This window comes from Mus pahari, chromosome 23, assembly GCF_900095145.1.
Source record: "Mus pahari chromosome 23, PAHARI_EIJ_v1.1, whole genome shotgun sequence".
Lineage (NCBI taxonomy): Eukaryota > Metazoa > Chordata > Mammalia > Rodentia > Muridae > Mus > Mus pahari.
The window spans coordinates 26,209,388-26,224,181 of NC_034612.1; the positions used below are offsets into that span (position 1 = coordinate 26,209,388).

At 52.8% G+C, this 14,794-nt stretch overlaps 2 protein-coding genes across 3 annotated transcripts in view; both read left to right on the forward strand.

Moving 5' to 3' along the window:
* Dtx2 (deltex E3 ubiquitin ligase 2) overlaps window positions 1-5,458 on the forward strand; it is a 38,758-nt gene extending 33,300 nt beyond the window's left edge. For both annotated transcript variants that reach the window (XM_021186692.2, XM_021186695.2), the window contains 5 exons: window positions 1,271-1,344; window positions 1,794-1,952; window positions 3,155-3,316; window positions 3,861-3,950; window positions 4,859-5,458. In XM_021186692.2, the coding sequence (XP_021042351.1) occupies window positions 1,271-1,344; window positions 1,794-1,952; window positions 3,155-3,316; window positions 3,861-3,950; window positions 4,859-5,083 (710 nt within the window). In that variant the 3' untranslated portion in view covers window positions 5,084-5,458. The remainder of the gene's footprint in view (window positions 1-1,270; window positions 1,345-1,793; window positions 1,953-3,154; window positions 3,317-3,860; window positions 3,951-4,858) is intronic.
* Window positions 5,459-10,445: 4,987 nt separating this feature from the next.
* Upk3b (uroplakin 3B) overlaps window positions 10,446-14,794 on the forward strand; it is a 7,686-nt gene continuing 3,337 nt past the window's right edge. Inside the window, exons 1-4 of the mRNA XM_021187067.1 lie at window positions 10,446-10,838; window positions 11,002-11,151; window positions 12,270-12,495; window positions 14,139-14,218. Of these exons, the coding sequence (XP_021042726.1) occupies window positions 10,757-10,838; window positions 11,002-11,151; window positions 12,270-12,495; window positions 14,139-14,218 (538 nt within the window). The 5' untranslated portion in view covers window positions 10,446-10,756. The remainder of the gene's footprint in view (window positions 10,839-11,001; window positions 11,152-12,269; window positions 12,496-14,138; window positions 14,219-14,794) is intronic.

Genomic DNA, 14,794 nt, shown 5'->3' on the forward strand with positions numbered 1-14,794 from the left:
TCCCGAGACTGTAGCCACAGACCAGTTTTTGAGACAGACTGTTGCTGTTTACGCAAGGCTGCTTCAGGGCATTGTACCACCAGGCCTGACTGACTGGGCTCTTCTAAAAGGCTCCCTGATCCCCGCTACAGTAGCTACCCCTTGGTCTTTTTGTCTGGTTTCTTTGCTAGTGGCCAGAGTGTGAGTGTGTGCAGGGATTGTGAGAGGTAGTGGTGTGTGCATGTGTGTGCGTGAATGCTTGTGTGTGTGTCTTTGGTGAGTATAAGACATATGAGGTGTATGTAGTACCCTCTGCTGGTTTCTACATTCCCCAGGAGCTAACAGTTGACCGTCCTATCAGTGACAGTTTCTACGGTCTCGTGGTTGAATTTGGTCATAACACATGAACTAGATTAAGCCCTCTGTCCCCTGGCCCCAGCTTCTACACTAAACCACCCTGCCATGTGGCTGTCACATGCCTTTCTAGCTGGAGGGTCTCATAACCCAGCTCTTGGTTATAAACCTTTAGCCATGGTTGAGGGCTTCAAGTTGGCCACAAACAGGAGCCCCGCTGTGCCCTCTGGTGGCAGGGTGGCCGCTTCATGCCCACATTGTTCTCCCTGGTCCCTTTTCTGCCTCCTGCCCTTTCTGTAACTTGGCTGAGACTCTGAGACCCTGCTGCCCACTCTGTCCCAACTCCTTTGCTCCTTGGAGAGTTCTGGTCCCTAGCTCAGGGCTCCCCTAAGCCCCCCAACCCCCGCACAGCAAGCCATTTCCAGGATCGCTCCGCTAACGAGCCCAGTGGGCTTTGTGACCCAGGTCTTCCAGTCCCAAGGTGGAGTGAGGTGTGCCAGCCAGCATTCTCGGCACACACAGTGCCCATGTTGCCCTTCCCACACCTGCTGGACCGGAAACCACCTCTCTCACTGAAATGTCTATGGAAGTGCTGGCAGTGGACAGGCTGCACTGCCAGGATCTCCTGGGGTGCGTTGCTCTTAAAGCAGAAGTGTCTTTGACACTTTGGAGGTAGTTTCCTGGGGGACATGACTCAGGGGCACATGCTGGTCTGTTCGGCATCCTTGGCTTCTGTCATCTCCCCTGGTGGACCAGCCCCGTCTGTAATCAGGTTTGCCGGGTCAGGTGTCCTGTGCTAACTCTCTTGTCTCAGCCCTGCTAACCTTTCCTCTCCGCAGCCGGAACTTCTGCCTGCCTGCCTACTACCTTCCTCCCTCAGCATTGCTCGCCCCATCTTGCATGCCTGGGACAGCACTCACATCCCGTTCTCTTCCAGAAGGGGCGCCTAAGCCCGAGCCGGAGCAGGTGATCAGAAAGTACACCGAGGAGCTGAAAGTGGCCCCTGAAGAGGTATGTGTCTTAGGAGGGGGATTCTAGTCCTCAGGGTCCTCCAGGGGCTGACACTGGGTCCAGCCTCTCATGGTTAGGTAGACATCACTGAGATGAGGTGGCTGGGGCTCACTCTGGCCTCATGGCCAAACGGAGGTCCTGAGCAGTGTGCTTTCCCTCCGGCCTGTCGGGTAGGCGTGACTGTCTAAGGAATACCCTTTCCTCTCTGCCTCTTATCTCTAGTAAGAACCACTGGGCTGTTGTTTTTACCTCGTGGCTTGTGGGGTTTGGTCAGCTTTTCAAGGACGTAGGTGAGAGGTATCTATATGGTCCTATGTCCTAGAATAAATAGTCTCTGTTGACTTGATGGCCTAGCATCCCCTTCTTCTGACAGAGGCAGGACTTTCTACCTTGCACTGTGATCCATACAGTGAGTGCAGTGGCGAGTGTGTGCCATGTGCTCTCTGCAGGACTGCATCATCTGTATGGAGAAACTGGCTGTGGCTTCTGGGTACAGTGATGTGACTGACAGCAAGGCCCTCGGGCCCATGGTCGTGGGACGCCTCACCAAGTGCAGCCATGCCTTCCACCTGCTGTGCCTGCTGGCCATGTATTGCAACGGGAACAAGGTACCACAGTCGGTCTGGGTGGGGCCGCAGGGACCTGTCTCCATAGCCCTTTTGAACCTACTGCCTCAATATGGTGCCACATACCTGTGTACTTTGGAAGTTGAGGCAGTAGGAGCATTAAGTTCTAGAATAGCCTGAGCTAGATAGAGAGACTTTGTCTCAGGAAAAACAAAGAAGTGCTAGTACAGCAGTAGGCTGAAGGGCAGCTACTAAGCCATGGGTGACAAGGCTTGGGATCATCCCAGATTAGACCAATAAAGGCCTAGGCCAGGGGCGTGGCTCAGTGGTAGAGCATTCACCCTGGGTTCTACCCACAGCATCAGAAAATCAGATGTTTCTGAGTGGGCATCTGGGTCCCTGAGCCCTACCCCAAGCTTTAGGAATATGTCGGACAGGGTTAAGTACCTGGCTCCTCCAGCTTGCCTGCAGAAGGAATCGATCCTAGGCTCCTCTGAGCTTTAGGGCTCCATCTCCTACACTCTATCCTCCGTGTACGTTACTTGCACATATCTCGTATGAGAGGCCTGAAGTAAGTGGTGTGCAGATGAGAAGGCTCAGGACTGCAGGCATGGACTCTGGCCTTCTCAGCACTTAGGAGGTTCATGCGAGAGGCTGGGGGCGAGGCCAGTCTGAACTGTGCTAACTGCCCTAACGATGACGACAACAACAACAACAACAACCAGGGCAAGCATGCAAGGGAGCCACCAGAACAAGTCTAATCCCCTGAGTCCATGTAAAGATGGAAGGACAGACATCACCAATAAAGTAGCTAAGTCAAACAAACAAACAACTGCATCTCTCTAGGGTCCACTCTTCACTGGAGCCTGCGTGCCACTTCACAAAGGGAGAGTCCTCCTCAGGCCCAGAGCAGCTGACCAAGCCGCTGTCCTGTTAGTCAGGGTGGGCACGTGGGAGTGGGAACCAAGTCACACGGTAGTCAGTGAGGCCCACTTCCTTGTCCACTTCATGACAGCAGAGAGGTTTGTGAAATGACTAAGTGGGGACTTGACCCTCATTTTCCTGCCACGCGCTGGTCTCCTGGTGTCTCAGCGGTTGAGACTCAGGACTTTGTACACCGTGTAGCCTTTTACAGTGCACCAGTGAGGTCCGGTTGCCTTGCAGAGAGGCTGCGTGGGACCAGAGTCGGCTGTGTTGACCTCTCCTGCCATCTGGGCTCATTCTGTCTCGTCTGCCCTCTCCAGGATGGGAGTCTTCAGTGTCCGTCATGCAAAACCATCTATGGGGAAAAGACTGGGACGCAGCCCTGGGGGAAGATGGAGGTGTTCAGGTTCCAAATGTCCCTCCCAGGCCATGAAGACTGCGGGACTATACTCATTGTTTACAACATCCCTCATGGCATCCAGGTGAGGGGCCTGGCCAGAATCACAGTTCCTGAGTACCCCTCTTCCTGCCCAGCAGGCTCTTACCATCTGTACCCCGTATGGGGTCAGGACGCCCCACTGGAGGACTGCGGAGCGATGGGGGGTCCTTCCTTCCCGTCTCAGAGTGAAGGAGAACTCCCCATAGGAGAGGGGGCGGATCAGAAGACCAAGCTCAAAACATGAAGAGCACTGTGTTGGGGGCTGGAGAATTGGGGGCCCATGAGTGTGCTATGCAGGTGGTGGGATACAGGGCAGGAAGGCCCCTTGTTCCTAAGGGACTCAATACTGAGGCTCCATGTGAGAAACCCGATCCAGGAGGTCATGAAGAAAGGCAAGGGAGCGCGCAGCACGAGTGCCCGTCCTCGCCCCTGGTGGGGTTGGGAGTATCTTTAGGGAACAGGAGGTTGCCAGGCCAGTGGCAGTGGGTTACATGGTTGGGAGTCTTGGCATAGGAGTGGACCCAGCTTGGAAGGGGAGGCTGTGGCTGGCCACAGTTCTGCGTCATGCTGTCCCGTTCTTTTCACAGGGACCAGAGCACCCCAGCCCTGGGAAGCCGTTCACTGCCCGAGGCTTTCCCCGGCAGTGCTACCTGCCAGATAGCCCTCAGGGCCGCAAGGTAAGTCCCCACCCCCATGCCAGGGACCCACCACGTGTGAGGAGACTCACCTCAACAGCAGCTCCAGGGAGGAGAGTCAGGCTCCATGCTGGGTCAGCATGGGGAGGGGCCCCAGGAAACACTAGGGACACCTGCCAGCCTGGGACCTCAGCGAGAACTTAAGAGTCGAGGTTCCAGGACCCTAGACTAGCTGACTTGTGAAGCCCAAACCACAGGCGAGGAAGCTCCCGGCCTGCCACAGGCCAGGCGTTGTGAGGCCACAGCAAGGGGAGCTCTCCTGGCTGCTCTGAGGAGTGCTTGCCTGGTGTACACAGTGCACATTCCTACAATACTTGGGGGTGAAGGCGGAAGCATCAAGAGTTCAAAGCCACCCTCAGCTATATAGCAAGGCCCGAATTCCTCCTCAAAAAATAACACACACTCCTCAGCTACTGGGTGATGAGCTGGTCTTGCTTTTTGTTTGTTTTTGTGTTTTCTTCTTTTGTTTCGGGTATGGAGCTGTAAGGGCTATGCATGGCTTACATGCGGAAATCGTAAAATGGCTCTGGGGTCCTTTCCCTCACCAGTATGTGGCCCTGAGCATCAAACTTGGGCCATCAGGTTTGTGTAGACCGCTGTGCCGTCTTGCTGGCCGCCTTGTCTATGTCCCTTCTGTCCCAGATAAGTGTTCCACCACTGAGGTCCACTCTTTGTCCCCAAGCTGCGTGTAGAGGACCTCAGGGCAGGAGGCCGCTGGTCCTGTCAGATCTGGAGGGAAGGCAGAGAGGCCTGGGCTGGGTCACGACTGGTGGGAAGTGCTCCCAGAGTCCCCTGAGGCTCAGTACCTGGACCTGCACTGGCCCACCTCATGAGCCAAGGGCAGTGTGGCCGAGTATCAGAGGGATGTCCTTCCGTCGTCTTCCCGGCAGGTCCTGGAGCTCCTGAAGGTGGCCTGGAGGAGGCGTCTCATCTTTACTGTGGGCACTTCCAGCACCACGGGCGAGACCGACACCGTGGTGTGGAACGAGATCCACCACAAGACTGAGATGGACCGCAACGTGACAGGCCACGGCTATCCGGACCCCAACTACCTGCAGAATGTTCTGGCCGAGCTCGCTGCCCAGGGAGTGACCGAAGACTGCCTGGAACAGTAGTGACCTCAGGCCTGCCTCTGCCGACCCCACGGCCCTGGGTGGGCAGGAAGGTGTGCCTTTGGTGAGAGGCAAGAGTGTGTGTTGGATTTGTGTAGCCCGCTGGGGTTACACCTCCTCCTAAAGGTTGGGCTTGTTGCCTCTCCTGCCACCATCCTGTCTGGGCTGGGGTCTGCCTGGAAAATGGGCACCCTCAGTATTGTACTTGTGGAAGCTTAAGCTGGAGCTACCTCAGTGCACAGATGGGACTGGCCCTTCCAGCCTTGGGTGGGCTGGTGACCCAGCAAGGGGTGAGCAGGGACGACCACACTCCCAGCTTCTGGTCAGCTTCTCATACCTCAGATTTTATTTGCAATAAAGATCCTATAGCCAACCTGCGTCTGTGGGGAAGGTGTGTGTGTGTGTGTGTTTGTCTGTCAGTCTGATGACATGATGTCACACTGAGCTGCTTGTGGAGCAGGCGCCATCTTCATTGATGCTCATTCAACTCACATCTAGGAAGTGAGGACAAAGACCACTGAGCTCCATGGTGAGACTCCTGTGACACATGTATGCGCCATGCCGTGTGGTCCCCAGAACTGTGGTCCTATCACAGTGGCCACCCCTTATTCTTATATAGCTTCCGTTACAAAGCGCTGTTCACACAGGGCGGGTGCTGTCCGTGTGTCCCAGTGATGCCGGTGCGTGGAAGGGTACTGACTGGACGGGGACCCTGTGCGGCAGCTCTAAGGCCCTGGCTTTTGAGACTGGGTCTCACTTTAATCCCTCCTGATCCTCCTGCCTCAACCTCTGTAGTCCTGGGATTACAGGTGTAGAAACCACCTATGGCAGGGTCTTATTTTTTCCCCCGTATTTTGGTCATTTTCACTTCCTGTTATTCTCTGCCATGGCGCCCCCCCCTCTAACCCCCTTTCCCTAACAAGCCCTGCCCTATGATCATGTCCCGTGTTAGCTGCAGAGTTTATCATTAGAGTTGTTCCACGCACATGGAAGAGGGGTTGACAGGAATGTGGGTAGCTCAGCCCTGGGCACACTGCTGTGGGAAAGTGGCTCTCCTCAGCAGGCACTAACTTTTTGTAGCTCCTCCGGTACAGGTATGCCTCATATTCCCCTCCCTGTCCCCTCTCCTTGTCCCTCCCTCTCCGTGTCCCCTCTCTCCGTCCATGGTGCAGTGTAGCTCAGCCTCACTGGGACTTAGCGCAGTGACCATGTCACGTGCAGAAGACAGCACTTCACAGCGCTCAAAATTCTGGCTTACAGTCTGTCTTTTCCCTCTTCCTCTTCTGATTTATAAGGACATTTCAGGTGGCCCTAAAAATATTGTGAGCCCAAGACTCACGTAAGTTAGCCCTGGGGAAAAGGCCATCGGTTTCCTTGGCAAAGCCCCTAGCTCAGCTGCACCCCAGGCCCCAATCTTACGCTGCCTCAGGACAGTAGTTGGGATGTATCCCCAAATTCTGTCACCCACTGGTCTCTTAGGGAGTCTTAGTGCTTTACCACTGAAGGACAGCGAGATTCAGGGAGAGGATGCCATAGATCACACACCTGATGAGGGAGTATCAGAAGAGGAACTGTTAGAGTGCAGAAGAACCCCTCAAAAACAGACGGGAGCCAGAGAAGCTCAGGGCTCAGAGCAGAGCTGCTCTTCCAGAGGACGAGGCCTGCCCGAGAGTTTTATTCCCGGCACTCAAGCCCAACTGCTGGGAACCGCCTGCAGCTCCAGCCCAGAACACCAGTGCCCTCCCCACGCATGTCTACCCATAGGAAACGTTTGTGGGTTTTTTGTTTTTTTAATTTTGAGGCAAGGTTTCTCTGTTGTAGTCCTGGCTCTCCTGGAACTCTGTAAACCAGGCTGGCTTTGAACTCCTAAGAATCCACCTGCCTGCGCCAGCAGCTGGCAGGTTTTGTTTTTTTTGGACAGGGTCTGGGCACATGGCTTGGTAGTTAAGTGTAGATTCTGTTCTTGCAACATGGTCCCGTTCCCAGCACCCGCACCCAGGTTGGATGATTCAGCTGCCTGTAACGCCAGCTCCAGGACATCTGACACCTCTGACCTCCCAGGGCAACAGCACACACATATGCACACTGCAGGGAGACTGCATGACTCAGTGGTTAAAACAAAACAAAACAAAACAAAAAAAACCCCAAAAAACCCAGCTAATTCTCATGAGGCTTTTCCCCCATCTAAAAAGCAGTAGACATGGGGACAAGTCCGAAGTGAGGCAGGTAACTGCCAAGTACCCAAAACAGTGCCGTGCCATCGGTTGGCAAGGTAACTCAAAACTAAGAAACATGCCAGGCACTGGAGCCAGAGCACTTAGCCATCCAGAGGACAAAGTGGGAAAGCCTCCACCAGTTCTAGGACATAGAATGAGATAGCTCAAAAGCAATCATAAACCAGATACAAACCCAACACAGCAAAAATAACTGCTTAAGTACTGGGTGGCTAATTTGGGCAATTACCCACTGCTCCTGGGTATGTAAAACATTGCCACATTGGGATCAGTTCCTCAAAAACTCACATGACTGGTGAGTTTTATTCCCAGGGATCTACAGAGAGTTGTTTGACAAGAATATGCCTGCACAAAAGTTGTATGCAAATATGTGTAGCAATTGTACCTAATAGACAAAAAGTAGAAACAGCCCATAAAAAAAACACGTGATAGTACATTCATCCTAAAAAGTGAGCGACTCATGTCTCCACTCTGCAAAGATGCCAGATGAAGAAGTGAAGCCATTTGCTCATCAGAGGTCCAGGAGGCAGAGGGTCCTGGGTCCCAGTCCCAGGACAGCCTGGTTGTCTTGGTTAGGTTTTTGGTTGTAGTGTTTATTTTGTTTTGTCAATCTGACAAAACCTAGATACTTTTGGCAAGAGGGAACCTCAAATTGAGGAAACAGCCACCAGATTATCTGTGGGCAAGTGTGGCTTGCGACCTAGCCCACTGGGGGCAGTGCAGCCCCTGGGCGGGTGGTCTGGGGCTGTATAAGAAAGCAGGATGCAGCCATCAGGTACAAAGCGGCTTCTGGCACTTTCAGTTCCTGCCTTGAATTTCTGCCCTGACCTCTTAGTGATGGAGTGTGACCTGAGAGTTGTAAGCTGAAATAACCCTTTCTTCCAGGAGCTGCCTTCGGTCACGCAGCAATAAAAACCCTAATTAAGATACTGAGCAACTGGGGCATGGTTGACACAGGCCTTTAATCCCAGCAATTCTTAAGGCAAAGGCAGGCAGATCTCTGAGTTGGAAGCCAGCCTGGGCTACAAAGCAAGTTCTTGGACAGCTAGGGTTGTTACACACAAAAACTGTCTCAAAAAAAAAAAAAAAAAGATGCTGAGTATCATAGACCTGTCTTAGAAAAATAAGGTAAGGCTACGTACGGTAGGTGCTCTTGCCACCAAGCCTGATGACCCTAGTTCCATCTCCAGGTCCTACACTGTGAAAAGAGAGAAAGTAAGGACTGCAAGCTGACCTCTCACCCCGACGCATACACCAAGGCACAGACCCTTCCTGCCATGCACACAAAGACACGGAATGAACAATAACTGAGAGTAACCCAAGCACAAGTCAGGCCTGGTTGTGCAGGTCCACGAACTCTGTTCTCTAAGGCAGAGAGGCAGGAGGGTTGCAAGCTCAAGGTCGTGCTCGGGTAACAAGTTTACAGCCCAGCCTGGGCAGCTCCAAGAAACCCTGCTTTAAATTTAAAAGTGGAAGGAGAAGGGTGGGACGGTCGCCCCCTAGTATGGCAGAGAGCCCTGGGTCCAATTCGAGGTGGACATTTTTGTCTTAAGGTTTGTGGCTGTTCCTTGAGCTTGAGGATTTAGCCCAATGGTAGAGTGTTTGCCCAGCAAATGGGCAAATGGGCAAATGGGCAAAACTCTGGATTCCCCAACACTAAAAAGTAAAAATAGAAAAGGGGACTGGGATTAGAGCTACAAGGAAGGTTTGCCGGTGTGCTCTAAGTCCTTCGTTCAGTCTTTAGTTCCTCAGCACAACAGTAAAACCCGCTGCTGTAAGCCGTCCATTAGAGTCAACGTATAGAGAGGCAGAAGGTAGATCTGGAGTCAGAGGAGGAGTGAGGAGGACCAAGGATTAACTGGTTAAGACAGTCTTCCCATTTGGAAGAATGAAAGGGATTTGGCATTAGCACTGATGGCCATACAACTTTATAAATACCTTTTCTTTCTTTTTTAATTGAATTAATTTATTTTAATTATTAGCCAGGGTCATATGAATGCCAGACAATCGTTCTCTCATTGAGGAGCTATCCCTAGTGTGAATCTTAGGAAAATACTCAAAACCACCAACCTAGGGCTGGAGAGAATTTGCCTAGAATACCCTAATGAACAGCTCAAGGGTGGCTCAGCAGTAGTGTTTGCCTAGAATCTCCCAGGGAGGGGCTGGGGGCGTGGCTCAGTGGCAGAGCCCCTGCCTAGAATCCCCAGTGAGGGGTGTGTGTGTGTGTGTGTGTGTCTGTGTGTGTGTTTTGAAGGCTGGGTATGACTTGGACTTGGTTGCCAGGTCGCTTGCAGAAGCTGGCAGTGCCCATCTGTGATCACGGGGGGGGGGGGGGGACATCAAGAGTTCAAAGACTGCCAGGCAGTGGAGACCCACGCCTTTAATCCCAACATTTGGGAAGCAGAGGCAGGCAGATCTTTTTCAAAGCTAGACTGGTCTACAGAGTGAGTTCCAGGATAGTCGGGGCTATACAGAGAAACCCTGTCTGGAAAAACCAAAAAAGAAAAAAAGAGGAAAAAAAAAAGAGTTCAAAAGTCATCTTGTGCCGGGCGTGGTGGCACACGCCTTTAATTCCAGCACTCGGGAGGCAGAGGCAGGCGGATTTCTGAGTTCGAGGCCAGCGTGGTCTACAGAGTGAGTTCCAGGACAGCCAGGGCTATTCAGAGAAACCCTGTCTCAAAAAAACAAACAAACAAACAAAAAAAAGTCATCTTGTGTTACGTAGTGAGTTTGAGGCTAGCCTGGACTACATGAGAACCTGTCTCAAAAACAAACAAACTTAAAACGACATAGAATAAGACTCGTAGGGTTTGCATAACAAAATGTCAGTCACCAAAGGCTGCCCCATCCTTTCGGAGGACTAATTTTTCCACGGGGGGAAGGAAATGGACATTCAGAGCTGGGGAAGATGTATCTCCTTGGGCACAGGCTACGTGGAGGGCAGGCAGTGTCTGGGAGCTGCTTTGGGGCTGGACCAGGTCAGGGCCAGCCTACCACACAGGCGCTCCCCTCTCCTCACTTCCTGGATGAGGATGGATGGCCAGAGGGTGGCTCCTGGCACCCAGAGTTCAGGAATCCTAGGCATGTGGTTCTGGACCCAGATAGAGGAGGGGAGTGTCCCTCCCAGGGCCAGAGAGTAAGGTGGTACCACAATTTAGACATCAGCTTTGGGGTGGAGGTGACTGGGGGGGGGTCACGTGAAGGCTGACCCTAAATGGCTCCTCTCCTTTAGTTAGTTCTGGAGTGGAGCCCCTGTGCTGGAGCCCACTGAGCCCCTCCCTGGGGTGGGCTGGGAGCAGGGAGGGGTGAGCTCATAGGTTCAGGTCTTTCCTGTTCTCCTGGCAGTCCAAGTGACCAGCAACTGTAGGCCAGAGGTGTTGGAGGTGGGGAGACAGGAACAGCCCCTAAGCCTGCTCAGGCCTGATCAAGTGCTGTGGCAGTCATGGTACGAACGCGGTGGCAGCCTCACCCTCCGCCCTTGCTTCTCCTGGTGCTCGTGTGGCTTCCCCAAAGCCTGAGTCTAGGTGAGTGGAACTCTCGCAATGGGTGCCCTTAGCCAAACCCGAGGCCCCGGGGTTCTGGGAACCCATCGCACCTCCTGGACTGGGAGAATCGGGGAGGGGAGGGGGAGCCCCACGGAACAGTGGTGCTTATCTCGATTCTCACCTTTGTCCCCCATGGCTATAGACCTGATCCCCTACACACCGCAGATAACAGCCTGGCACCTGGAAGGGAAGGTCACAGCCACTACATTCTGTCTGGAGCAACCTCGGTGCATCTTTGATGAACATGTCTCAACTAAGGACACCATCTGGCTAGTGGTGGCTTTCAGCAATGGTGCGTGCTGAGGACTTGGGGTCTTGGGGTGAGGGCGTGGGCTGAGAGGAGATGCCCGAGGTTCTGGGTGGATGGCAATATTGACCTTGTCTCTGGAGGTGGGGGTCTGGACTATAGACTAGCCAGGGATGTGGTGAGCACAAGGTGGGCAAAGCCTGTCCTTTTTTTTTTTTTTTTTTTTTTTTTTTTTTTTTTGGTATTTTATTTCTTGAGACATGGTATTATAAGCCCAAGCTAGCATGGAATTATATATGGAATACAGTACCCTAGGATAGGCTTTGGATTATATGCTGTTCTTTCCCTTTTTTTTTTTTTTTTTTTTTTTGAGACAGTCTACTGTAGCCAGGTGACCTTAAACTTCCAAGCTTGCTACCTCCAGCTTCCAATCACTGGGATGGTGGGCACGCACAACCATGCCAGTCCACGTGGTACCAGGGACAGAGGCCAGGGTTTATGCATTGCTAGGCAAACACTCTACCAAACGGAGTGTTCTGTCACAGCTTGCCCTTTTGAGACACTGGTCACTCTAAGACAGCGCTTCTCAACCTTCCTAAAGCTGGCAACCCTTTAACGAAGTTCCTCATGGTGTGGTGACCCCACCCCAACAAAAAAATTATTTCATTGCTACTTCATGACTGTAATTTTGTTACCACCACGAATTGTAATGTAAATATCTCATATGCGACCCTGGGTTGTTAGAATCGGGGGGTGGGGGAGTAGGGTCGGGGGTCGCGACCCACAGGTTGAGAACCACCGATCTAAGCTATCCCATTCATCCTCACGCCATCTGCAGACGTCAGGCCACGCCCTCTGCAGATCGCTTCCTGGGACAGAAGCAGTTCGCTGCTCTCTACTCCTTTACAATGATTGTTTTGCACTTGTTTATTTATTTTATGTAGCAGTCCAGACGTGATCGTGGGCAATGCAGAGGACAGTTTGAGGGAGTCAGGTCTCTCCTTCCAACCTGTGGGTTCTGGGGGTCAAACTTTAGGTCGGCAGATTTGACCGCAAGCGCCTTTAACCACCGAGCCATCATACCATCCATCTTAGTAATAGACCTAACACGTCCGCAGCCCCCCGCCCCTGCTCTTGCCTCTATCTGTCCCTTTTCCCTCCAGCCTCCAGGGACTTTCAGAACCCACAGACTGCTGCTAAGATCCCGACCTTCCCACAGCTGCTGACTGAAGGCCACTATATGACATTACCTCTGTCCCTGCATCAGCTGCCGTGTGAGGACCTGACCGGTGGCAGTGGAGGTGTCCCCGTGCTTCGGGTGGGCAATGACTTTGGCTGTGACCAGCGACCCTATTGCAACGCCCCCCTCCCCAGCCAGGGCCCTTACAGGTGGGTTGTCAGGAGCCCCTGCTCTGGGATTGGGTATCTCCAGGGAGGGGGGTGGGATTTCTTGGACTAAGATTCAGACCCTGCCCCCTTCTTCTGAATGAAGGCCAGCTGTAGCTCCACCCCTTTGTTAGCGTAGTTTCCTTTCTTTGCACAGTGAGGTATCAAGACAGTTCAGCTCTGGGCAGTGAGGTTTATCCGAGGCGCGATTATTGCTGACTGAAAACTTTCCCCTAAAAGACCTTTCACTAAGCTGATCGTAGTGACATACTTGTGATGTCAGCACTCTGGAGACAGAGGTAGGAGGATCGTGAGTTCAAGGCCAGCTGCAGGTACATAATGAATTTGAGCTAAGCTACTACTTAAGACCTTAAAACAAAAGATCGGCAGCTGGCTGGGGCTGTAGCTCAGTGGGTAGGTGTTTGGTCTCCGTGTATGAAGCCCTCCATTCCATCCCAGCACTCAAGAGGTGAAACGGCAGGAAACGCAGGAGTAGAGGTTATTCACAGCCTCATACTGAGTTCAAGGCTAGCCTGGGGTACATGAGACAATTATTTCAAAAAAACCAAAAGAAATTCCCCCCAAAACAAAGACAAAACAAAACAAAACAAAAAACAAACAAACAACAAAACCCAGATGTGTTCCAAGAGGGGAACGTGGCTTTCTGGATGAAACCACTGCTACAGGTTTCAAGAGGTTCTGACAGAATTCCCAACCCGTAGCGCAGATGAAGAGACAAGGCCTGCTGTGCTAGAATTCGAACAAGGTTCTCTCCAGTGTCCATCACGAGATGAAGAGCCCAGGCGCTGTCAGAGAGACTCCACAGTGGGGAGCCTAGACTGCAGGGTGCCGTCTCCCTCTGATCCCTTTATCCATGCTGGCAATAGTGTCTTCCTCACAGCCGTTCTGCCCTGCCCCGCTTCCCATCAGCCACTAGTGCTGGCTTCCCTCCATCTGTCCGTTGGGCCCACGCTGCTCTCTTCCCAGAGCCCCCACCCCTGAGAGAGAATAGCATAGTGCCAAGTCTCCCCTCCCTGCTCTCCAGGCCCTAGGGGCTCCCAACAGGCCCTGACCACACCCTTAACTCCACCCACAGGCCTTTGCCAGGGCTCCTAATCTGAACAGTAACCTCTTCTCAAAATGGATGGCCCCACAAACTCCATAGACCTAAACTTCTATTTTGTTGTGCTGGTATTGAGCTCAAGAGTTTGTGGGCTGGTGAGATGGCTCAGTGGGTAAGAGCACCCGACTGCTCTTCAGAAGGTCCGGAGTTCAAATCCCAGCAACCACATGGTGGCTCACAACCATCCGTAACAAGTTCTGATGCCCTCTTCTGGTGTGTCTGAAGACAGCTACAGTATACTTAAATAAATAAATCTTAAAAAAAAAAAAAAGTACGACTCAGCTTTTTTAAAAAAAAAAGAGTTTGTGCATTCTAGGCAGGGGCTCTACCACTGAGCAGTATCAACACTTTTTTTACCTTTTATTTTGAGACAAGGTCTCGCAAAGTTGCCAGGCAGCCGCTGAGCTTGTGGGTCTCTCTTCCCAGAGCCCACAGAGCGCCTAGGACGTCAGGCCTGTGCTGCCGTGCTCACTTAAGACATCCAGGTCTTACTCTTGACCCCATTGCTTTCCTGTCCCTTCAGGGTGAAGTTCCTTGTGATGGATGCCAGCGGCCCACCCAAGGCTGAGACGAAGTGGTCCAATCCCATTTATCTCCACCAAGGTAGTGCGGGGGTGAGGGATCTAAGAGTGACGCAACTCACACCTGAAACTCTTGCTGACGGGTGGGACTTGGCTCAGCTACATCACCATGGAGCCAAACCTTTTTCCCCTTAGTTCTAAGCGTTGAATCATATGCACACCGGGGAAGTACTGTACTACACCAATCCACGGCCTTACCCCCTCGCTGGGGGATTCTAGGCAGGGGCTCTACCACTGAGCCACGCCCCAGCCCCTCCCTGGGGGATTCTAGGCAAGGGCTCTACCACTGAGCCACGCCCCCAGCCCCTCCCTGGGGGATTCTAGGCAGGGGCTCTACCACTGAGTCACGCCCCCAGCCCCTCACTGGGGGATTCTAGGCAGGGGCTCTCCCACTGAGCCACGCCCCCAGCCCCTCCCTGGGGGATTCTAGGCAGGGGCTCTATACAGAAATACAATCCCAGCAGGGCGTGGTGGCTCACGCCTTTAATCCCAGCACTAGGGAGGCAGAGTCAGGTGGATTTCTGAGTTTGAGGCCAGCCTGGTCTACAAAGTGAGTTCCAGGACAGCCAGGGCTGTACAGAGAAACTCTGTCTCGAAA